This window comes from Harpia harpyja, chromosome 13 (genome assembly GCF_026419915.1).
Source record: "Harpia harpyja isolate bHarHar1 chromosome 13, bHarHar1 primary haplotype, whole genome shotgun sequence".
Taxonomy (NCBI): domain Eukaryota; kingdom Metazoa; phylum Chordata; class Aves; order Accipitriformes; family Accipitridae; genus Harpia; species Harpia harpyja.
In genome coordinates, this window is record NC_068952.1 from 3739734 (window position 1) to 3764949 (window position 25216).

Here is a 25216-nt window from a genome sequence, read left to right on the forward strand (position 1 = left end):
TGAATAGTCATAACTTTGTTCCTCTCCAGCTTTATCTCAGCGTAAAGCAACCCAGCCTAAGTATGGTGAAATAATTGCACTAAGCATAGACCATTAAACATCTCAGATCGAGTAAAAGTCCTGGTGTTGCATCTCTTTTTCTGATTGGGAATTTTGCAATGGTCTCTTTTTTTTTATTTTTCTCCTTTTTTTTTTTTTTAATCCCCCGTCTCCAGATTCATCCCACCCTATTCAAGCAGAGGTATTTAAAAGCATCTTGGAGTTTTATTTTTAACTGCCTGCACGTGTGACCTCGGAATGAAGCTATCTGCAGCGTCGGGGGGGAAGTACAGTGTTACTGAGGACAGTGTATGCTTTGTGCAGAAATGAAAAGGGTATCAGTGCTGAGACTAAACATACCATGGGTTTGGAAAACTAAGGCAGGGGGGAGGGAGAGTAAGTTTTACAAGCATGTTGCTTGACCATTTTTGCCGCCTTTTAGATGCTTTTTTCTTTTTTTCCTCACAACCATTTTCTGTCCTTCCTTATCGCTCTTTATCAGCTGTTAGCTGCTGAGGGGCACTGTGTGCAACTTATTAGCTGACCTAAGCAAGGTCCCGGGGGTAAAACAAATCCCACAGCAACTTTGCTGGGTGCCTGTGTGAGCAGCATCACGGCTCTGCTGGGGAAACGGGCATTTTGTTATCCATGTTATGGTATTGTGGGCACTCTACAAGTGAAATGCCAACGGGACGTCAGCTGTGTGATCTTAAAATGCTTCCCTTCAGCTTTTTGTGGCTGGGTGGCATTATCGCGCCGAGCAAGTATTCACTAAATTTAGAATAGGAATGCCATCAGTACTATTCGTTATCCTTTTAATCTAATTCAAAAAAGAAAAGGAAATTGATTTTTAAGGGAGGCCACTGGTAAAGATTAAGGAGTGATTTTTCACAAGCTACTGCACACGTTGCCTTTTAGATTCAGACCTGCAAAGCAGACAGGCATCGCTAATAACTTATCATCACAGTTCTAATTGTATTTACTTTGTACATTGCTTTGTTTAATAGCACACACAGCAAAGTATTTTCTTTCTCAGAGATGCCCCTGACATCACTCCCAGACCTGAAGAGATTCCCAAGTAGCACACCCAAAAGGAGGACATGCACCCTCCCAGATTTATCCTGCGTTTTTCAGTCAGATAGAAGACTGGTTTTCCCTTGTATTGCTGAGCATGACGTTACACGGTACGGAATATCTCCCTCGTTAGTTCGGGTCACCTGCCCGTTCGTGTCCGCCCCCAGACTATAGCCCACCTCCCGGGCAGCAAAGTGAGAAACAGAGGTGGCCTTGATGCTGTGCAAACACTGTTCAGCGAAAGCTAGAAGGTTAGTGTGTTATCAGTATGGTTTGGGTCAAAAATCTAAACCACAGCACCCTATGAGCTGCCATGAAGAAAATTAACTCTCTCCTAGCCAGGGCCAGTACAGCCTGCAACTCAGGAAGGGATCTCTGGTTTCCGTCTTCTCCATAAAATGTATATTGCCTAAGTTTTCCTTGGAATACTCACCTTTACCTGCGTTTATTATCCCATAAAAGGAATAAAGCAGCTGCACGGCCCAGATAGCTTGTCCTTTCACAAGCATTTGAAGGGGATGAGCAGCTGATTTAGGCGCATTAGGTAAACGCAGTGATTAGATGCTTCAAGCCAGATTGTGCATATTAGCGAGGGATTACAGCCTCTCTCTCGTGAATCAATTTACATGTGTGTAAAGTAGGGGCTCTCAGACTCTCAAATGCTTGGATCATGTCTCAGTTGAAAAAATGAATTGCAGAGTTCTTCCTCCATTATTCAAGCGTGTCTGTGCCATCAGAGTCCCCTTTTTGAACTGAATCCATGAATAGTTATTATTGGAAAAATATTCTTCTTGGCTTTGGTTTTCCCTTAGGATGATGGGGTAGCTCTCTGAAAAGAGGAGCCAGTAAGGTGGTGGGAGCGGTGTTTTGTCACTGCCAGTGCCATTCCTCATGATCCTGTCAGCCTTATGAAGTCGCAACCTCAGCACCTCCTGGAATTGAGGCAACTAATATAAATCTTTCTCTGTTTTTAAATTAAAGCCTCATGAGTGTTGAAAATAGCTTTGCAGCTTGATATGAATGCCCTCTAAAGACTTTAAAACCAGAAAGCAAATAAACCTGATCTTTTTGCGTTTAGCTTGATGGTTTTTGAAGCCTGATGTTTTAGCATCCGATTTATGAGTTTTGGACTCCTCTCTGCCTGCTGTTAGGAAGGGGAAACCATAGCTATGTCTGAAAGCAGCTACAAACTCCTTAATAGGTTGCAGAGCTCTTCCACCTAGGCAGCTGATTAGGAAAAATACTGTCATGTTCATGTATATCTGTATATGCCCCTTCCTAGTGAGGTGTTTACTAGAACCAGACCCTAGTCATAGTGAAGTTGTATGGCAATGTGAACCCATTTCAGTGAGCTGGGGGCTTAGAAACCTTCCTCATAAATTTAAATTAAAACACATTCAGCTCAAAGGAATCTCATGATTCATTCCAGTGAGAATTAGGACAAATGTTTGGGGCCAAAATGACACAGCTCAATTGATTTACACCATCTGGGACACAGTCTGCAGTATCTATTTGTCTCCTATTATAGCATGAGAAGCAAAATAGTCCTTCACTGTTGCACTGACTAATCAAGCCAAAACAGAAAAAAACCAGGGTGCGGGATTTTGTTGATTTTTGCATTTAATCAGAGCACAATAAATAGGTCATGGCATCGTTTCGTCTTTTCCTGATGTAAAGCAAAGACTCATCTGTTGCTTGTGCGGGAACCTCCAGCACATCTCCAAAGCTAGACACAAAAACAAAGAAACAACCAAAAAAAATCACAGAGAGTGAATTAAATTTCACTTTAAATCTTTGTTTGACAAAATACACATTGCTGCAGAGGATTAGAAGGTGATAACATCAGTCTATTAGCTCAGAGATTAAAGCAAAATGTTCTTCAAAATCCTATCACATTTATTTCTTTGGAACCAAATTTGGTGATTTAGCATTACAGTCACCGAATCTTTTTGGCTTTTTATTTTATTTTCCTTTGGTCCTTAAATTATAAAGTTTATAGTATCTGCTTGATATAGTTCATTTTAACATCATGAATTTGCAATTTACATGAGCCAGGGAAGATAATTCTACAATGCACACACTTTCTGATTAACTGTGTGTGACTTAAATAGATCTGAGAAATGAGTTTTAAAAAGTGTTTTGAAAGACCTAAATTCAACCATGCTTTATGAAGCAGAAATTATTTTTTTTTAACTAGTCTAATTTCTGATAATCAGTGCAATCCTTTGTTGTGAAAGGTTATTGCTGGGGGGGGGGGGGGAGGGCGCATGTGCTAAGGAAGGGGGCTGGGAGGAGTGGGCACCAGTGCAGCGTGGGAGTAAGTTCTGGTGGAGAATTTACAAATTTACGCCAAAGCACATCTTCATAGTTGGTCACGAAAAAGCTTGTCGGCCCAGGCTCTGAGAACTCATTTGATGAATATGCAAAATACATCACTTTGCACATAAATGGCTAACCTTACAAACACACTGTATTTACATTGCTTTGCTTAGTGTGCACAATTCATGTGTCTCCTATGCACTTTTTTTTAAGAGACATTTAGCAGAAATGACCCCTCTGGGTCCACTTTTTTTAACTTGTAATTTACCAAGTCTTTTTAATCACCCATACCTTGGGCACCAGATACTTGAATAATGACATCCAGTCCTCCATCCCTTCGTGATGAGGTCGGTCTGATTTCTGTCACTGGATTCATGTGGGGCTAGATGGAAGAATATTAATTTTTCTGGAGGTATTTTTTTCCCTTTCTGTCTTATGTCCTGCCTGTCTGAATTGCGTCAGATGCAGAAGACTATTTTAGGAAAAGTTCAATCAATCTTTTCATAACTGGAAATGTTAGAGGGTTATTCAGGAACATTTTACCAGTACCTGCTAATTTCTGTTGTTTGCATCGTGTCTTCTCTAGGCTTTGAGATTAAGTTGGCATTATGATATTTCTCTTATGCTAGACACAGCCATACAGAAACGAGATGCATTTGGGTTGTTTGCTCTTCATGGTGATATAAAGCGGTGTAAGTCACCTGTGTCAGTGGCTTCATATTAACTGAGACCCCACTGTTTTAAATAACGAGGTTTAGACATCCCTGTATAAATAAACAAATCAGTAGGAGGTAGTTCTGCCCTAGTCCTGACAGGTCTAGCCTTAATTAGCAACAGGTTTTTAGCAGTTTTGTAAGACAAGAATTTACTCATATCCATTCATGAGACAAACTAAAATGATATAATAAAGTGGCATATAAAACACTTAAAAATGAAAAATGGAAAAACCTGTGGGACTTGTGCATGTTCAGTCCAGAGAAATACAGTCTGACTGTAAGCTTATCTGTTCTTCCAGATGTAAAAGGACATTACTGCTCAACAGACAACACTCTCACTGGTAAGGAAAACAGAAGTAGGTAAAAATCAGTTAAATATTAAGCAATATTATATATTTAAGTAAGTATTTCTATTGTAATTCATAACACACACATATATATAAAAATATGTAAAGTATAAGTGTGATTCTACAACTGCAGCAGACAGCTTCAGTTCCTATCAATAAACTCCCAAGAATCACTTTCAACAAATGTATTTAAATCAGAATTTAGAAACCTCTCCTGGATATCAAGGCGTGTATAGAAGCAATGGGCCAACAGGCCAGACTTAAACCTAGCTTATACTTCTGTATGTAGGGAATAACAATAGTTAATATTGCCATTCTTCTATTTCCAGCCATGTATATTGCCTTCTCATGGTGCAGGATAACCATGTTACCATTTGGGGCTTGTTTCCTTTCCCGGGCTTGTTTCTGCTCTCTCGTTTGTTAAGTTTCTGCTGGCTCCAACACTGGAGTCCTTGCTAGGACTTCTGGGACCTACTGTAGCCCAAATAACATTAGCATCACTGAACTTTGGAATTAAAAAAGTGTCATTATCTTTTTTTAATTTGTCTCGGGGAAATCAAGTCCAGCTGTAATGCCTCTAGAGAGGATGGTAGGGTTAAGTTCCCCCTCCTCTTTGGTGGCACAGGAGCCTAGCCCTGGTTGCACGATGCTTGAGCCTAGGCAGGGAGACGTACCTTGACCACTGAGCATCCTCCTGGGGCATGAAATACAGGAGTTTACACCTCTCAGGGTGAGGGGGGAGTTGGTGCCAGGCCTCCCATTCCCTGAGTCCGTGCGTCGGCTGCCAGGGCTGTGTTGAGAGACCACAATGCCTTCCTCCCTCCGGGCAAAGCCTGCTGCGAGCGACGGGGGTCCCCGCGTGTGTTGAGGCTGGTGCTACACCTGCAGCTCTGACGCAGAGCTAAAAGCTCTGGGAGATGAGATTTAGTGTTTCCTGGGGGCTTACTCTGCGTACAGATTTTTGGATCACCTAACTTCCAGCCTACCCTTTCTCATGCCTGATGTCGGGCACCTGGCTCTGGGTTTTCAATTCCACACCGTGCACTGAGTGTTTAGGCTTTTCAGTGCTTTCCTTGCTGGTGCCTAAGTGCTAACATAATTTTTTAGGGCCAAATACTGCATCTCTCCAATAAGCACATGTTTTTTTAAAGGATGCTTTTGTTTATATGTCTTGACATGAAATATGCTTGAATGAAGGTGGGCTGTATTCATTTCTTTGACCCTAAAATAACGCCAGCAACAAAACCAAGGAAATGCTTTTCAATTATTTTCTCCATGTACCTCGGAAAGAACTGGTACTGAACAGCCAGTATCTCAAGTTAAGTACAGATTGATTCTTGGAGCCTAATTGGTGAGATTTATTGACAATACAGCATTTGGCTAGTTATAATAGACTCCTATTCATTATACAGTTGATAATTCAACAGGTAGCTGACTCTAATTTTCAGTGTTCATTATACCATTAAGGCTGACTTTATTAGCCTACTCAGAGATGTTTAAAGACAATTAACCTTAATTTTTTAAAGTGGAATGTGAGACTTTGGCTATTAAACTTCAATTCCACTTAAAGTGCTCCAGGGCATTAGACACGTGGCTCCTGAATTCTGGCACCTTATTAACACAGGATAGCAGGGTATTCAACAAAGAAACTCAAGGTTTGATTTTTGCTTCTACGCACTTGTGGCTTTCCTCATATAGCTAACCTCATCTATGAATAAGGTTCCCTTCTTTTAATTAGTTTCAGGATCAGGCTGTAAATTGTTGTTGTGGTGAAGCATGGCGTAGGCCAGTGTTTAATTAAAAAATTGCAAACATCCTGATGATCTGCGCCTGCAGAGAGAGGATTCATTTTAGAACATTGCCATAAAAAAAATTATACGTGGCTTTTCAGACAGAGCCTGCTTTCTAGGTCTCCAAAATTAGGCATGCGTTTCTATAAAGGAGAGTTTAGGAAAGGTTTCAAAGTAAATCAAAGTTAAAGAGTTTCCTGATGGTTCAGCTTTGTAGCACTAAGCCTGCTGGGTGTTCTGCAAGGATCCATTGTACCTAGCTGCACTCTGAAAGCACAGCCATAGCTTTGCATGCATTACACTGGCCGTGTTTTCAGTGGGTCTTTACAAATTGCCTAATCCAGGTTAGGCCTTTTCTGGAAGCTCTTTAATCCTTCTAACATTTGCATAATGATCTCATACTGTAATTCTTGTGTGACAGTGTGTTGGAGCTCTTTCTGGCTTACATTAATGATAGTACAAGAATAATGGAATACCAAATTGACTTCATCATCTTTCTGGACAGAGAATACAATAAATTTCAGTGTTTAAAAATGTGGGGGGCCAAGTTCTCTCCTGGTGTAATCACAGTGACATCTTTGGAGCTAGGTGAGGTGTGCATTGCCTTTGTCCCACTTAAGTAAATATTAACTCGTATTTAGGAATCTAAATGAGGGAGTAGATTCTACTAAAGACTTACAATTAAAAAATAGGAATCTTTCACAGTGGTATTCTATCAGAATAATACTTTTTTCCCTAAGACTTTGATTAAAACATTATAATCTCCCATGAAAATTCTAAACTAATCAGCTGAAATAAAAAATAGATGAGGATTGCATGAATACTTTATGTGAGTGGTAAGAAAGTAAGTCTCTAGTTTGGAGGTACTGTGTTAAAAATTGCAGGACTACACTGCAGGTAATACCAGGCTGAGTCCCCATTTCTGTCCTCCTGCAGAGGTTACAATAAGGCAGCACAGACACGAGCTGAAAGGCAATCTCAAGCAGCCATGCAAAACCAGTTCTGAGATGATAAAAACGAGGGATAGTCCAGGAGGCATGCTCACTGAAAAGAAGACATCCATAGTAATTCAGAAAACAATTCATTTCCATTTCCATGGGAAAATAGACTAGGAATCTGAATCACGGGGCGATATTCACATATGTAACACAAGTGATTTTTTTTAAAGAAAAATATTATTTTTTAACAACTATCGCTCAATGCAACCGATATTATCTGATGTCTTGCTTATTTATCTGCTTGGTGTTTAATATGTGGGAGTTTGAATATGACTTTTATTGTCAGCAGAAAATCTCTACGAAATCTCTGTCGGCTTTCTCGTGTCTCAGCTATGCTTTCTTGACCTGGCATCCAGTCATAAGCATATCATGTGAAGCATGTATCTTGATGAGCAGGTCATGTTAATATATGCAATTGTTTGCGCTCACTACCTGTGAATGATTAAATGCATGAAAGAAAACAACTACCCAGATAACACCTTATTTCTCCAAGGAGCAGTAGAAACCCTACCTTTCATTTGCTGAGTGCCCATCAGAAGTTTTGTAGTCCTCTTTGTTTATTGTGATAAAAGGAGATGAGCCCAGGTTAACAAAAAGGTTTGTATGATATTTGAAATCTTTTTTCTTCATAAAGCATATTCTGTGACCTTCAAAAAATTATTAAAATGTTGTCTTTGTGCACGTGTGATCAAGTTGTACATTCCAAAGGCCCAGTTTTGTGGCACATCATGAACTAATTAGAAGAGAGACTGCGAGAAGCAATAAAGGATATTAAAGTTGCACTGATGGGAGATAGTAGCTGACTCCTTGAATTATCTGTGCAGCGGGTTAAGGCTTATCTTGCATGAGCATGCATGTACCACCTTACAACCTTGCGTAAGCAACTCAGCCCAGTCTGGGTCCACAGGGTTGCTTCATCCTGTGCTTGAGCATCTCTCAAAAGACAGGTCGAGATGAGAAAGACGGTCCCCTCCCAGCACACGGCAAAGCTGCGGTGAGCGGGTCTGGATTTCTTACTGAAGCAAGCAGGGAAATTGTAACTACTGACAGTTGCTTTTTTCCCCTGAGGAGCTCCAGAGGTAGCCCAACACTGCTGTAATTTTGGGCCGGGAAGGCAGATGGAGTCCCATGAAGCCTTTGAACATTACAGCTGTATTTAGACGCCAAAGCGTTCAGCCTGGAGACTATCCTTGTACCTGTGATAAAGGCCTCTCCTGTGCTGACAAGGCCACCAAAGCAATCCTGTGTTGTGAACAGTGAATGATCACCCCATTTTCTCTATTTTCAGGAGATTTGTGCTCACCAAGATGAGAGTCATTCCAAAAGGAGCTTTCACAGGACTTGGTGACCTGGAGAAAATGTATGTATTATGTCAATATTTACTAGGAAACAACTATTTTGCTCCAAACAGCAGTTTCTGGTTGCAACTCCTTTTACGGCCTCTGAGCAAGCCCCTATCTCTGAGCTTCATCTACTTTCATCTTTCTGTTTAAAAAAAATAGAAACTTTTTTTTAACACCATGTTCCAAAACATTGTTGTCATAAATACGTTTTTATATCAGGAAGTGGGCAGTCCTCAGTCAAAGGGTTGGTTGAGCATGGAGTGTCATCGCATTTAATAAATACAGTGCCATAGCAGAAGATCACGGGCAACTGATTATTTGGGGAATTTTGGAACGAAACAGTGGAAAGATTGGGGAGGAAAGCACTCCTGTTCATAACAGGTCAGCCAATTCTCTTCTCACTGATGAATAAATAGGATTGTTCTGTGTGTGTTCAGAGTCAGCCGGCAGGATGTGTGAGAGAAGTTTCTTACGGGCGATAGATCCAAAAATCTTAGCACATAGAGGGTGCAAGCACCTAATCTCTGTGAATTTTAGCGATAAGCCTGGAGATACAATTATGAGCATCTTTGATGAACGGATGTATCGTACTTTCATTAGTATACTGTTGTGGATGTATTTGCAGCCCTCCACCACTAGAAGGAAAAATTCTTAGTAATATGTTTCCTACCATTCTTTAGCAACAGAAAATCTATGGATTAACTGGTGCTAGCACCAGAAATGATAACTGTCACTGTCCAACCTGAACTATTTTGGGACATATACCATTTTTCTGAATTATTTCATATATAGGCAAATCACAGCATTTTGTTTAGAAACACACCCAGCGCTTGCCCCCCGACAGGAGAGGGTCACAAACAGGCTGTTCACCCAAGAGGAGTCTGAGCGGGAGTGGGAAAATGCACTTTAAAGTCAGTGCCTTTTTCAGCGCTGTGTGTGTAATGGCAAAACCAAAAAGGAATAGATTGCTGACATTTCTCTGCATCATTTCTAACCTTTTCCCTTGTACTCTTGCATAAGTAAGGGATTTAGCAAGCAGGTGAACACACCAGAAGGTATGGTAGGGAAAGGGAAAAGATTTTGAACCTAGAGAAGGGTGGGTGGATGGATGGATGGATGGATGGATGGATGGATGAAGAACAAGCAGTGAACATGCAAGAATGATTGAAGAGCTGCTGGTCAGTAGCAAGTGGTAAAGCTCACATGGCACCTGGCCTTTTCTGAAGTGTGAGATCCATTTCAGGGCATCACTGTAGGTTCAGGAGTCTTCTACTGGCACGTGGTACACACTAAAAAACCTCCAGTTGCTGCACCCCACTCATGGATGCGGACCCTCATAAGCCCATCAAGCACCACTGTAAATGGTCCTTTTTCTTGAGAAAAGAAAAAGAAAGTAATATTTTTTGTGGCCAGGAGTTACCAGTTACCAAAAAAACTGGATTCCTATTCCAGTTAGGAATAAGATCAGCTTTGGGTTGAGAGTCCTGCGGTGTTCCTGTTAGCCTAGTCCTTATGGAAAATCATTGAGCTCTCTGGACTATGAAGTGCATTGTAAACTGCTTCCGTTATCTTTAATTACTCAGAAACCATATGTCAGATATGTGTGAAGGTAGCTATTGCATTGACTAGGATGTCTCTAAGTGGTGATTTATTGTTAACCAAGAAAATTATATATGGAAATGAGCTCAATTTGAAAATATATCTATGTACTAGTAGTACATGGAGGAGAAATGGGGACAGACAGTTTATAGCAAAACATCCTTGAGCATAAAAGTGTGATAAATATGTAAATGAGACCAATCAACATCAACAAAGATGCGGTATTTGCAGATGATATGGCAAACAGATAAAATTTGAAATAGCTCACAAATCCTAAACCTAGCCCATAAAACATTCATCAGAAATATTCATGATAATGTAGGGACAAAAAAGTGTATAATCAAATGATAGATTTGCATATAAAAACACAGCCTTTGTATGAAAGCCTTTTTACTCTTGCAAGATCATGCACGGAAAGGAAGATTAAAGCAAACTGTAGTCTATTTAAGGAAAACAGCTATTAATAATGTGATACCTCCATATGGTAAAATGTGGATAGCCTGATGTATACAAATGAGATACTTCAATGTAGTAGATGTATGTGCTCACCTAGAACTAAATAGACTAAAAATTAAGAGAGTGACAATATTTCCTGAGTGTGTTACTGAAGAAAAGCAGTATCTCATACAGTCCAACGTATCTGTACGCATGATTTTTATCAATATTAGATCACTTCTAACTGTGTTTCTGAGACCGGGGGAGGTTTTAAAGCCCAGAAGTTGCAGGGAATGGTGGTCTTTGGAATCATCCATTGGGGATGAGCTGGTTGAATACAAGTTAAATCAGAGATGAGTCCTCCGTAAGAATCTTAACCCTGTTGTATTTACGTTCAAAGTGAATGAAGGCTTTTGAATACAATGACCAAAAATTTCTGGTTTTCAAAGAAAAATCTTTCAATAACATTTTTCAGTGTTCCTGCTTTCTATATGCATTTTAGTTTCCTCCTAAACACCTGAACAGCTGAGAGGTTTGAACAGATGTATTTTGCCACAAATGTCAGACACTTCCAGATACTTCCAGTCAGGCTTCAGTCACAGTACCCAGGAAAGATGTTGTTTGTTTTCCAGTGGGACTGTCCAAGGACTTTCCAGAATGGACACTAGTGACCATGACTCATAATGCAAAAAAGTAGTGTGACGTGGAAATGTTGGCATGGAGCACCTTATCTGCCCTCCCTTGGAAGCTCCAGTTTTAGTTACCAAGTCAAAATCTTTTGGTTTTCATCTGATTTTTTTTTTTTTAATTTGGAAAAATTGTCACTGGAATACTTTTGCCATTTTTAAGTTTTTTGAAAGAATGAGAGCCCATTTGAACTATTTCTAGCTTGTCGTTTCCTTCTCACCCATCTAAATTCTTTCAGTTACTGAAAAACCATGAAATGCCCATTCTGCAGACTGTCATATAGAGAAACAACTTTTCCCAAGTATGTTCTGGGAGAAAGATCTTCTTTTCTTCTTAGATAAGATGTTTAAAGTTATGAAATAAATTGACAGACTCTACTTATCTGAGATTTCTCTTACTAAAGGTGCAACTTAAATTTTCTTATAGAAAACTACTTCAGAAACCCACAGATCTGAGGAACAGCCTAACCAGCTTATTGCTAGCAGCTCACCAACTTCTGCACAGCTCTAGCTTCGTGTTAATTTAGCAAATAGGTGTCCGGGGAAGCAGATTAGTTATTCTTGATATATGTTTAGTTTGCTCCTAAGTCTTAGCCAACTGGAACGTGGCAGCTCATCTGGACTCCTGCTTAACCAACCTGTTTGCACTCCCAGAACTAATTAACCCTCCAGTTACTAAATTAAAAAGCAGCCCCATGCAGGCACATACCTCACAAAATCAATTCAACATGCTCTGCAGCTGCTATGTCATCTTCAGCCTGCACTGCAAGTGCTTAATTTGGAGGAGAGACAGTCTGAAGCAATATCGAAGCCTCCCTTTTTCTCTTGCTAAGTTTCCTCCTGTTACTACAAGGTAGCAAAGTAGATTTGTGCATGTTGGTCTAATGAGGCCTGATTCAGGCATCGTATTTATAAGAAGTTTGGTCTGATCACCTTACCCTACGCAAGCCAAATAGGCTTCACATTTGTATCCTGAGGCACAATGCCCTTGAAAATTCATCATCAGTTATTTATTCTTTTGAAGGTTTAAGCTAAAACATAATGCCTTGTTTCATCATTCACTCTCAAATCTAACCTGTGTGCGGCTCAAGGAAATTCAGCCATGTGGATGAACTACTTCTTGAATTAGAAGATGTCACAGAGAAAAATCATCTTTATTGGCCCTGCTTTGTAGTTTGGAGTAATGAGAGAAGGGGATTTCTTTAACAGATTTTTGCAAAGGGACATTTTAAGAACATGAACCATGCTATGGTTAAGAGGGCTTGCAGAGCTAAATCCCTGATGAGCTCTGAAAAGTCTGGAAACTGTTAAAAATTTTAGAGTTCATGGAATCTGCCAGAGTTGACACTCCTGGAAACTGATGTCTTCTGTCTGTGGAAAACAGCAGGAATATATACACCAGCTACCTACAGCTTCCTCATGAATTTGTAGAGAAAATAGCTCTGAATCGTGTATTTATTTAACCACTCAGTGCATTCAAGCTTTTATGTGGTTTTTTTTCTGGGACTGTTGATCCAGTGATGGTTCATATGAACAAATGCTGCTGGTCTGTGATCTAGGTACATGGGCACCAGCTTATTCCACATACAACAACTAGCCTGATGTATGATGCTACAATCTCTCCTGTTTGCCCCTGTAGGTTAAAAGGCAGGTCACACTTCCCTTTGACTTAATTACATCAGACTGAGTTACCTTTAATGTTTTATTTAAACCGAGATGAGATACTTGAGGACAGTAGAGGCCATTCAATAGAGTATTTTGAGGCACATGCTAAAGTATGTTGCTGAATCAAGGCGGATCTCTCTCCCTGTGAGTGGGGAACGAGCAAAGTTCTTAGCTAGACTGTAAAAGTCTCATCAGGAGAATTTGTCACAGTGGGAAGTCTTCGTTTTATTTAGCAAGTTTTAACAACTTGGCAAATTGGTGGATTCACTATCCAGACCTTCTTCAGCAATAACCATCAAAGCTGCCTGGGCTAGCAAATGCCTAAGGGATGTCCATCATCCCACGTGCTCCTGACATCAGTTTCGTTCAGCCCCAGCATGTGATTCTGTAACACTTGGCAGCATACAGCCCAGAAAGATGGAAAAGGAAGGCGGGGAGGTAGCAATCGCATGATCACCTAAGGATGAGCAGTCTGTGTCTTCTGCTACCAAGAAGGCTGGTCAGTATTCTGCAGCTTCCCCAATTTTTCTTGTGCAGGGTATCGTGTGCTGCCTCATTTGGTATGCAAAAGGCTGTGATTAAATAAGATCATTAAAGCTATTTTGAGAAAATGGTTAGGATTCAGTGTAACCAAGACATTTGGAAATTGGTTCTAGGCAGGAGTTCCTTTCTATCTTTTGTTGCATCATTTGGATAAATCTGCTATTTATGTTTTTGCAAGAAGCAAAATACGGATTTGCAGGATCTGCTGTGATATATAAGTTAAATAGTGCATGTTTACAAAAATATTTATTTACATCCCTACGGTGAAAGGGAGACACGGTGCATTCTATGTATCAAAATATGTGCTGAATCAGGTAATGATCATGCTTTGGTAATAAATACTCCAGGGTATATTCTCAAGGTGCAACTCCATGGATATTAAATTCTAATTTACGTTATAGGAAGTTATGTGTAACATTCTGCATCTTAAGGGCAGGGCATGAAAATAAGTATGCTACTTAATGCATTTAAATGAGTCTAAATATGCATTTTCTCTCAGGGAACAGAGGACTAGAGTTCAAAAACATCAAGGTGAGTAACCAGTAGAAGCAAAGAAATTCAAAGTTCAGGCTGACATCCCAAAGAATAAACGTTTTAATGGGGCCACTGTTATGATACGGAGCTTTCCCCTCTATCTGCCTGGTCTAATCCTGCACAAGTTAGCAGGTACCAAAGGCTGCCCAGCCACGGCGGGCTGGTGGTCAGGCAGTGAGCAGTCACTGGAGGCTTCCTGGCTCCTGTGGGTAGACTCGCACGTCCCAGATGCCCCCATCCCAGCTGACTGTCCCTGTTTGATGGTGATCCACGGTTTTGAACCGGCTCTTTTCTATACTGGAGGGGTTGCTTGCACTTCAGGTTCAGCAGCAAAATCATGTAAGAAAGCTTATCCTCTGCTCTACGTGCTGTAGGCATTCCTTAGCCCAACAGCATCCAGGGTGTCAGTCTTCATTTGCCCATCGCTACCCTCTGCCCTTTGAAACGGGTTCCTACAAATGGGATTGGAAAGGCAAACAGCTCTGCGAGCTTCTCCCAGGGGTTCTGTAACACATCGTCGTGGAGGACCCGGGCAGAACAGTGCCTTGTGCCGCTGGCTCTCAGTACGGCCGTGAGCAGCTTGGGTGCATTTTCTTCTCGAAGGAGGGCTATTACTTCAGAAGACCCTTCTGCAGCCTTTGCAAATATCACCCCTTGGATAGCAAACTTAAGTGTTTGGTATGAATACGTAGGGAGCCTGGTGTGTTCTTAATTCAGTTTATTTCCTGGAAGTAGAAGCTATGCCTTGTGTTCTAAACATAATAAGTAATGAACAAAGACTAGGTGGTTTTATTATAATCTATAAACCTTTTGCTGCATCATCACCTGGCATTCTGCTTTTCCCTGCCAAAGCTTATCTGTGGAAGAGATCTTACACTTGCAGTTATTGTTGTCATCCCTTGCACAATTACAAAACAGTGAAGTAGAATTTTATTATCCATGTCAGTAACTCACTGCTGATGTCAAAGAGCAGAGATTTTAATTACAGCTTTGTTATATTTCTGTGAATGCATAACCTGATCTCAATCTTTTCCTAATGCTTGGGCGGAACAAAATTACAAATAAAGTAAAAACCCTTAACAGAAGAAGCTAGGAAATGTGAAATCAATTCATAGTGTCCATATCAACATTTGCTAACTTTTCTGTTTAAAAAGTCCCAGAAAATCATGCTAATATTTGCATATTTTAATTGAAACATGTTAGAGTACAAGAAAGAAAGTATTCCATAATTCTTTCTGAGTGGTTTGGTATCTTGATGCTTGCTTTCTTTGATAAAACAGATTTAGAAAGGGAAAAAAAAAAAAGAAAATACATTTTGTCATTATTTCCTTTTGTTAAGCAAGAAAGAATTTTGTGGTAATGAACTGTTAGCAGCAACTTTTTTTGCTAACTACATCGGTATGAAGCCAGCATTAGAGACTGAAGTATTTAATAGAAGAATCATCTTGGACATAATTTCTGGTCCCTGTTTTACAGCTGTCTAGACACAGAGACAGGTAAAGCAAAAAAACAGAAATCCACTTGCCTGAATGTATGCTAAATGCTTTAATGCCTCTCCCCAGCGACATACTGTTCAGATTACCTGAATTTATAAAGACAAAATGTGGGCAAATGCTTGTGTGAGTTCCCATTCTCCTTTAGGAGGAAACTTTGATCCAATGTTCTTCTGCCTTCCTCTATGCAAACAAATCAGATAAAATTAAGTGCAGGCTAAATTAAGATAGCTCTTTTGCATATCTAAATGTGCGTCTGAAGTAGCCTCATTCATTCAAAATGAAATTTGAGGGTGAAATGCACAGTTCTTAAAGAAAATTCTCAGCCCAGTGGTCAAAAAAACCTCTCCAAATGAAAATGTTAGGAATTAAGATTTTTTTTCTCAATTATTAAGATTATTTCTCAGTAGTCTTGCCCTGCTCTTACACTGTTTTCTGGGCCTCCCCTCCCAGCGCTAGAGCAAGATACTGGGCCAGATGGACTGCAGGTTTGGCATTCTGTGGTTGTTCATACAGAGATACTAGCTTTTTCTGAATCATTCAGTTTGGTAAGGCAGCCTCACTCTAGGTCCTTGCATCAGGGGCATGAAGCTGATTATTGCAACTGATAAATGTAGCAAGGAGCCTCAGAATTGATAGTCATCCCATGGTGCAGAACTAATACTATAATATTTCTTCTTTTGTCCTGCAGGATATGCTTTATGCATACTGAAGAGGCTGATATGTCCGCTTACTGGCCAACTTTCTGAGATTCATCTCAGGTGCTTTTGGGTGGATTTTTTTGTTTCAAGAGGGGCCAGAACTGGTGGTGTAAAATGTAAGATGGCTGCTGGCAGAGTCAAATTTTTTTCCTAAAAATGTCTCACTTCTTCAGTTTCCACCTCTTCCTTCCAGGAGCTTCACTCTATTTTGAAGTAAAGAAAGTTTCAAGTTGTATTTTATTGTGAGATTCTTGTACTTTCAAAGTAGAATCAGTGACAGTCTAAGTGACTTTGTAAATATAAAAATATATATTTCCAAAGAAACATAAAATAATTCTTAAGCTGGCTGAGTGATACATCTATTAAACTTACACATGTATACCAGAAAATGAAATGAGAACTCAGAATTATCATAGAATCACAGAATGGTTTGGGTTGGAAGGGACCTTAAAGATAATCTAGTTCCAACCCCCCGCCATGGGCAGGGACACCTTCCACTAGACCAGGTTGCTCAAAGCCCCATCCGACCTGGCCTTGAACACTTCCAGGGATGGGGCAGCCACAGCCTCTCTGGGCAACCTGTTCCAGTGCCTCACCACCCTCACAGTGAAGCGGTTCTTCCTTATATCTAATCTAAATCTACCCTCTTTCAGTTTAAAGCTATTACCCCTTGTCCTATCACTACATGCCCTTGTAAAAAGTCCCTGTTTGGCTTTCCTGTAGGCCCCTTTTAGGTACTGGAAGGCTGCTAGAAGGTCTCCTGGAGTCTTCTCTTCTCCAGGCTGGACAACCCCAACTCTCTCAGCCTTTCTTCATAGGAGAGGTGCTCCAGCCCCCAATCATCTTGGTGTGCCTCCTCTGGACCCGCTCCAACAGGTCCATGTCCTTCTTATGTTGGGGGCCCCAGAGCTGGATGCAGTACTGCAGGTGGGGTCTCACCAGAGCGGAGTAGAGGGGGAGAATCGCCTCCCTCAATCTGCTGGCCACTGGTTCTATTTACATTTTGCTGGTTCTAATTACGTTTTATATTTTCAAACTTAATTCATAGCTCATACATGGCAAAAGGTGGGTCTTCTCATGGGATGTTTCAGAATATTGCTCTGATTTAAATAATTACCTTTTTCTTGATAAAATAAGTATATTCATTTCTAATGTCCCTGAATAATTTGTAAAAAAAAATTTCTCTTTTGTGTATTAATTACATATTAACTCCAAAATTTCTGGATAGAATTTAGAATAAAATGTATTGACTTGAAAACAGAGAGAACTGTAAATACAAAATTAAGATGAAAACAAAATTAATACACTAAAGTCAAGAAACATTTTTTTAGAGTGGTAAGAGGATTATTATAAAAAGGCTTCTTTCTACCAAAAAGAAAAAAATATCTACATTCTTGTGTGAAATCGAATAACAAAGCAATTCTGAGAGAAAACACATGCATTCAGAACAGAATTATAGTGGTTGCACCTCACTTGGCTGTTCAGCTTAAAAACGTAGCACCTCCATCTCCTCCGCGTGACAGACGGGCTGGTTGGGAGTCCGTGGCTCCTGATGCACCATGGTGCTGTGCCGGTGCAAGTCTGTGGGAATTTGGGTGACGGCATATCCCAAGAGCCATCGTAATGCCATCTCCTTCCAGATATATCTAGTTTCTGGGTTTGCTTTAAAAAGTGCTGCTATTTAAAAAAAAAAAAAAAAAAAGTATGGATTAGAAAGGAAAGTTCTTTTTACAGGAGAAAATAGATTTTTATAGGATTTTTTTCTATTAATCTTGTGTGTGTATGTAACTGTACCAGTAAGCGGGTGCAAAAGGTGTGACCTACTTGAAATTGTGCCTGATTTGCTCTAAATGGGATTTTCTTCAATATTTATTGTTGCCGCTACTAAATATTGTTTGATAGAAAGAGGAAGGCTGGCCCAGATTGGAAATGGTAATTCGATTTCAGAAACACCTTCCCATATTAATTTTATCTAGCTTTTGTGTTTATTTTAGAAATAATGTTAGTGGAATTGGCATGTTGCAATGAAGGATTATTTTCCATTGCTATACAAATGCTGATAGAAACCTCAGCATTTATGGAAAACAAATGTTGAGATGAAGTCAAGACACTTATTTTCTAAGCAGGACATGTTGATTCTCTGACAACATTATATTGCACGGCCTTTATTTCTATTATGCCAAATGATTGATGGGGATTTAATCATTAGTTTGATGGCTGCTTTGCTCAGTGGAGAGGCAGCTGAGCATTTTATCGTTATTAGTGAGCTGCATTTTGATTTTTCTATCAAAGACACTGCTGGCCCCAATTCATCCCAGGTGTAAAACCAGAGATTTGTTGTGCCCATTGTTTGGTTTGTGACCAAGCCAAGAACAATTTGCTCGCAAAATACTGTGAATGTTTGTTTTGATTTCTTGAGCCGGAACCTGTTCTTGTTGAAGACTCCCATATATGTGCTTGATTCTTTAAAAATAAGTAAGAGTGCTGTACCTTTTGTGAGTAAAACACTTACCGCGTAGTAGAATGTATATGTACATATATACTTGCATACATGCATGTGTATATATATACATAGAGTAGTCTGGAAAATATTTAAATTGATAGGATTTAGAATGGTAGACAGATACTAAGCCAGAAAATATTTTGAATGCTTGGGGAGCCAACACCACAGATGGAAATTACAAATGATTGTGAGAGAAATGTAGAATGCTGAAAAACTATTGGTGTCTGTGCATTTTCCAATGCAGTCAGCAGAGGATCAGGAGCTGAGGACAGGGACAGGCTGGTGGCTTTCCCAGTTCAGAACCTCGTCCCTGAGAGCTGCTGATGCCAATTGCTGAAGGAGGATGTTCAAGAGAATGTTTCTGGAATAATTAAGGAATAGCTTGTCCAGATGGAGAATATATTTTGCCCATCTTATAGGGTGCTTTCTGCTCTGAGGAGGAGAAATGCACCTAATAAATAATGAGCTGCTCAGTGCAAAGTCCTGGAATGGTGTCTCTATGTTGTTTTTGTGCTGTGAAGTTTCTCTACTAAAACAAGGAATAATGCGGAATTTCACATGGGGACGGAATCAAACTAGTCTTTGTTTTTTGAAAGCATCATTTACTTCTGTCTTTCTTGTCTGCTCAAGAGCACAAAGATCTACATCTCTATCTGGAAATGTTTATCCTTTCTAGTGTAATTATGAAGTGAAGGTGCTCATTAGACATGTCTAATCCTTTTGTCAATCTTATCTTTTATTTTGAATGAGATTTTATGATGATATGTTTTTCACCTTTATTTTCCACATTTTTAAGACTTCCTGTGCTGGATTTTTAAGATTTTGGCTTTTCCCATCTGTGCTGTTAGAAGGGGCAAGCACGATATGGGGAAAATTATTTGCTTATTTATTACTTCTGTTCCCAATTAGATAATGCTCTTTAGGAAAACAGGCAGCGGCAGAGCTCCCTGCGGGAAAGGGGGTTGGGTCCCTTTGCGAGCTAATGGGCATGTTTGGAGGGAAGCAGCTTTGAGGTACTACAAGTGGCACGAGGTTTTCAAGCCAGAGATGGATATGTGCCGCCCAAAGACTGCACTGGGGAGCAGGGAGCAGCCCCGGGGGTGATGAACAGGGTTTTGCAAGAGGTCTGGGCAGAGCTTACTGGCACTTGGAAAAAGCCACTGAAGAACTCCAAACCTTCTCCAAAGGCACTGGATGTCAGGGTAGAGGGGCATATAACCTCTTTTCAGTTCTCTTCCAATATCCTTTAAGGTTTTTCTGCTCTAAAGTTAATTACCCTAGTTTATATTTTAATAAAAACTGCCTTTTTTGAGCTTAAAACCCTTTCGTTCTTCTTCGGGGCATTTTGTGCAGAGGAAGGTCAAGACATACTGCCTCGAAGCTCATGGCTTGAAGTGCCATCGTACGGCACTCTCCAGACTGTCTTGTCATTACGTTTTCATCATGTGCCACGTCTTGGCTCCTCTGTTCCTGAGCCCTACCCTCTGTTTGGGGACCCAGCACTGTGAGCCGGGATGAGCTGAGGCTGAAGGCACAGCCACAGCAGAAAAGTAACCTCCGGAGGGGAATAGAGAGCGCCAAGCGGCAGCACATTTTTACAGAGGCAAGTAAATGGATGACAGTCCAACTGCGACAGCCGTGTGCCTAGGCATAATTGACAACCCATGCTGTTTATTTAAAAATAAGCTTGGTTTTGCCTGTGTTTCTTGGTAGCAGACTTAAACATGCTAACAAGTAAAGTGGCTTTTCATGAGCTTTCATCTGTCAGTACCAAGGAGCCTGTTTTGTGTTCCCAGGACCCAGAGTACCTCTGAATAGCACATTATGTTTTCATCCTACTGTGCTGCCAGGCACTGTGCTTTCAAGGGTAAGAGATAACATGTTAACAACTGAAACAGGCTGTAAAAATGAGGGGGAAATTGTGTTAGCGATGGGCAATCACTCAGGTCACTAGAGGGAGGGCTTCCTAATGGGATCTCAGCTAAGCACAGCACAGGCTTAAATCCCAGGGAGCATCTTGCTGTGAACTGGCCAGTCTCACCTTATTCCAGATTTCAGGGATCCTTCCCACACAGGCAGATTGATTTCAGATGTAGCTACATTGATAAAAATCCGTGACATGTTTATTCTCGATTTTGGTGGTATGCAGTCCCAGCAATGTGACAGTAAGGCATCTTTTTATCTGCAGATCGAAGGATGCTTCTGTTCTCCATATTTTGTGAATTTGCTGGCAGGTTAAAAGCTTTCTGCAGTCGGCTAAGTGGCAAAGCTCTCATTTGCCATGACTTCTTTTGTTCATAGGAGAGCAAGTAATAGCAGAACAGTGACCATCCTTTTGGGAAGATGGTCCAGGAGCCCGCTCCTCCTCTTCTTGCTGTTATTGACTCTCAGTAGCCTTTTTAAAAATCTATAGAGCTTACTCCAGTGCTGACCTTGTCTAATCATATTGATTGTTAGTAACTGAAGGCTAATTAGGAAGCAAGTTGCTATGGTAATTCTTGAGTCATACATATAAAGAGAAAATACTGCTAAAACCACTAGTGCATGGTGACTATTAGCGTAGTTAAACAAATTAAAAAATATAATTCATTCAGATTTATTCTGGAATTCAAATGAAGATACAATACGCAATAAGGAAGTTTTTCCCTTGTTACCACATTTTCTTCTTTCATAGTCATTTTGTTCTTTTATTTGTCTTTTGAGTGAGTTATTCATAATTTTAGGACTAAATGACAAAGTAGGGTTTGGGTTGTTCTCCACCCCCTCCCCACCCCATAGCCCACAAAAAACACATCACAACAAGCTTCATGTGGTAGGAGAATGACTCAGGCAGAGGGTAATAGGACTTGGAACCCCCCAAATTTCTAGGTCACTTGTTCATATCCAGTCCGCATGCGTGTGATGAATGGTTTGTTTTCCCATGGGTAGATTGCTGGCTTGCCTACCATGAGATGGTGATCTCAGCCTGTGCCCTCAGGAGATGGTGATTCATTGCAAGCTAAGGCTGCTGCAGCTGGTTTTCAGCAGCAGTCTCTTTTGGCCAGACTTTGAAACGGCTCTGCAGCGGAGCTGGGGTGTCAGTGGGTGACCACGCTCCATCGTGGGCACTGTGGGAAGGTTGGATTGCTTTGGTTGTGCTGTGCCTTACCTGTGGATAAATGGACGATTTTGCCAGTCATGTCTAATAGAGTCTTTTCACCTTATTTTTGACTAAATGTGACCCAAAGGAAAATCAAGGGCATTCTTCCCTGCTTAATGGGGGTCTTCCTTCTTCTCCTTTGGCACCTTACTAACTAGTCAGGTCACGCACAAATCTTAGCTCTCCTAACGAGTCTCCATCTGCACGTCTTTAAGGAGGAGGAGGATATAAGAGCATGCATCCTGTTGCTACCCTTCTGGACAGTTTGAATGATGAGGCAAAATGTATCTAGGAGAGTCACAGGACTGGATGGGAGATAGGAGTGTACCGAGTTCAGGTCATACCCAAGTGACTATGAGTTTCTCTGCTCCTCTCAGTCTTCAGTGGATGAATGTCCTTAAATTGACTTTAGCAGCACATAAAGAAAAAAGTGAGCAGAAATGCAGCCACTGTATAGCATGAATCTCTTTTAACGGGTCTCATATGTAAATGGAGTATTTTCTCTATGGCTTCTTGGGACTTGTACGCTTGCACAGTTGCATTCATTTAATTGAAAATAAGATATAAATTTGATTACTAAGAAGTGTGTGCCACTTTAAAGCGAAAAAAATAAAAAGCCAAAACCAAAAGATAGAAGTACATTTAAATTGATTAGGATCAACTAAATCAGAGTAAAATTACTCTACAAATGAAACTGAAACATCTGGTTTGGGGCTTTGTGTGGTCTTCGAGTTAAATAGGTGCCACTGTAGAGACAAGTCCTGAGCCTGCCATTTTGAAGTACCCACTTCATGTTACCAGTAATTTAGCCCCCAGGGAAAAAAAATAATAAAAAATTAAAAGCCCTTGTACTTAGCTGCTGCCTAATCTGTCCTCACCGAAAGCTCCCAGCTAGGCATGGGGCACAAGGGATTCCCATGGGAAATCTCTTAACCAGAGCCATCGGGCAGAGCCATCCTCAGACTAATAGACAGAGTATAATGAAACCCTATTACCTTTGTGTAGAAGAATGAGGTGTGTGCTGGTACTGCTGGTTGCTTTCTGTTTGCTGCACCTTTCTGCATGTAAGAAAAATGCACTCCTGTCCAGGGATCCAGTCCAAATCCCTAGGGATATGGGTAACTTCAAGATAGAACATCTTTCAGAGGGAGCTCTGATCATGTTCCTTAATCTGTTATATTTGTTTCTTCATTTTCCTCTTAAAATAATCCAAAAATACATATTTTGTTTTCAGTCTGATGGAAAAAACAGTATAGCAGTTGCCTTTTAGTTTTTAATTCGGTATTTAACATACACAAAACATTCCTTTAAATCCGAGAACTAAATTGCTCTCACGGGATTGCCTTCAAGTTTGTATACTTCTGTGTCCTTTTGTGTATTGAGCTGTGTGCTTCCTAGAGACAATGCTTATTTAAAATTACAGGAAAATATGCACTCCTCTAAGATGTAGAATGTTAATGTAAATGCAGATCAAATATATTAAAACTAATGGATTTCCATGCCTTCTGCTGCAGTCTGAAATCTCCTTCAGTCTCAACTAAAGCAATGATAGTAATCAGAAATGATGGATTTCATTTTATTTTTTTATTTTTTTCAGTGTATTTCATCAACATGACTTTTCCAAATGGTAATTTTTGTGGTTTGGGATCTTTTCAGGATTTTTTTTTCCCACCCTCATCAGTAGTATTTTTTCAAAGTGTTTTACTGGAAACAAAAAAGGTTTTGCCAGGCTTATGTGCTGTGAAAACACTGTAAGTTCCAGTTTGTTTACACTGATACAGGAAACCAGACAGAAAAATATCATAAGTATATGCAATGCAGTACAGCAAAGGAATAGACACAGCAACTTCTAAGGAAAACATCTTTTTTTTTTTTTCAAACCACATTTCTTGTTCAGCCTCCTTCTTTAAGCGCTGTGGCTGGGGAGAAAGATTCCTCCTACTTTTCCCTTGATGAAGAAGAACCACTTCAGATAAGGGTGTTTGCGTCACTCTAGCTCCAACTTCTTTCTATGTCCCCAGTTAGACATGACCCAGGATAATGGGGAGGAGAAGGGCTCCCAGGGAGATCAAAGTGCTCTTACATAGCAGAAACAGGTTGTTCCCCAGTGGCCAGGAATTGCCTTTGGGCTCTCAAGGGTTTTGCTTCATTTGGACAAGGGTTTTGCCTACGGAGACTCCTCTGAGGGCATCAGTACTGAGGGCTCCCCATCAAAGGGCTGAGTCCAGTCTGACGACTTTATTGTTAGAGCACTACAACAGCAGACGATAGCAGAAAGCCTTTGTTTGTCTGCATTTCTACAAGCCTGAGTTACACAGCATAGTTGTGGCAGAGACCCTTCGTGGCGTACAGCAGCAACTTCCTTGTAAATGGGGTTAGATGGGCAGAAAGGCTGCTGCTGGATGATTTGGGTGAGTAAACATCATCCTATGGCCATGGGTCTGTTATTTTTATTGCTTTTATTGGAATATTGTGTGTGTATACATACAAACATAGAAACATATTAATATATTGAATTTTGGCCTAAGTTTTATGACACGTTCCCTTCCCCCTATTGAGACTTTCTTATCTTTATGCAGTCTTGCAGTGTTTGCTGAGGAAGAGGGTTGGTTATTTGTGTCTGGGAAATTCAGGTGGAAGCATGTGATTTTCCAAGGTTTCATAGTGAAAGCTATTCAGTTATTTTTAAATAAGATGCTAGATGTATGAATCAGGGTCCTCTGCTGCCATCTGCAACTTGGCAAAAGGGTTAGGGGTTGTATGCAATTCCCATGTTTGTATAGTATGTCATCTCTGCATCCTCCAATATAGAACCTGCAGATTTGGGCTTAATCATAATTTTTTCTGCTTATGATAGTGCAGTATCACAATCAGGTAAATAACCCTCATTGCACGCTTGTTTTGTAAAGCTTTTGACTTAGTAGCTTCTTGCTGGTGCTTGTGTTTTCTCTGGCAGTTTGTTACAAGGCAGAGGTTTGGATTTAACTTTGGAAGCATAAAAGAATATCTTTTTCCCAGGTAGGTTATATCTGAGGGCCCCAATCATGTAAATATTTATGCAGTAGGGTCTTGGCTGAGCCTGGACCCAAAACTCAGGGATAAGACTTTGGGTAGGGTCAAGGCCTCAGTTAGACACAAACCACAAAAACAGTAAGTAGTTTTTATGGAAGGGAAGAATGAATGCAAATAGAAAAGAAGACAGAAGGAAAACTCTGTGCTGGAGAAAGGTATTTCACAGGGATACTGTAACATTCAATAAGAGAAACCTAAATCCCTTCAGGAGGTCATCTGA

The 25216-nt window shown here is 40.4% G+C and overlaps 1 protein-coding gene across 1 annotated transcript in view; it reads left to right on the forward strand.

Annotated features, from left to right (window-relative positions):
• FSHR (follicle stimulating hormone receptor) overlaps positions 1-25216 on the forward strand; it is an 83435-nt gene that overhangs the window by 23719 nt on the left and 34500 nt on the right. Inside the window, exon 2 of the mRNA XM_052806724.1 lies at positions 8572-8643. Within this exon, the coding sequence (XP_052662684.1) occupies positions 8572-8643 (72 nt within the window). The remainder of the gene's footprint in view (positions 1-8571; positions 8644-25216) is intronic.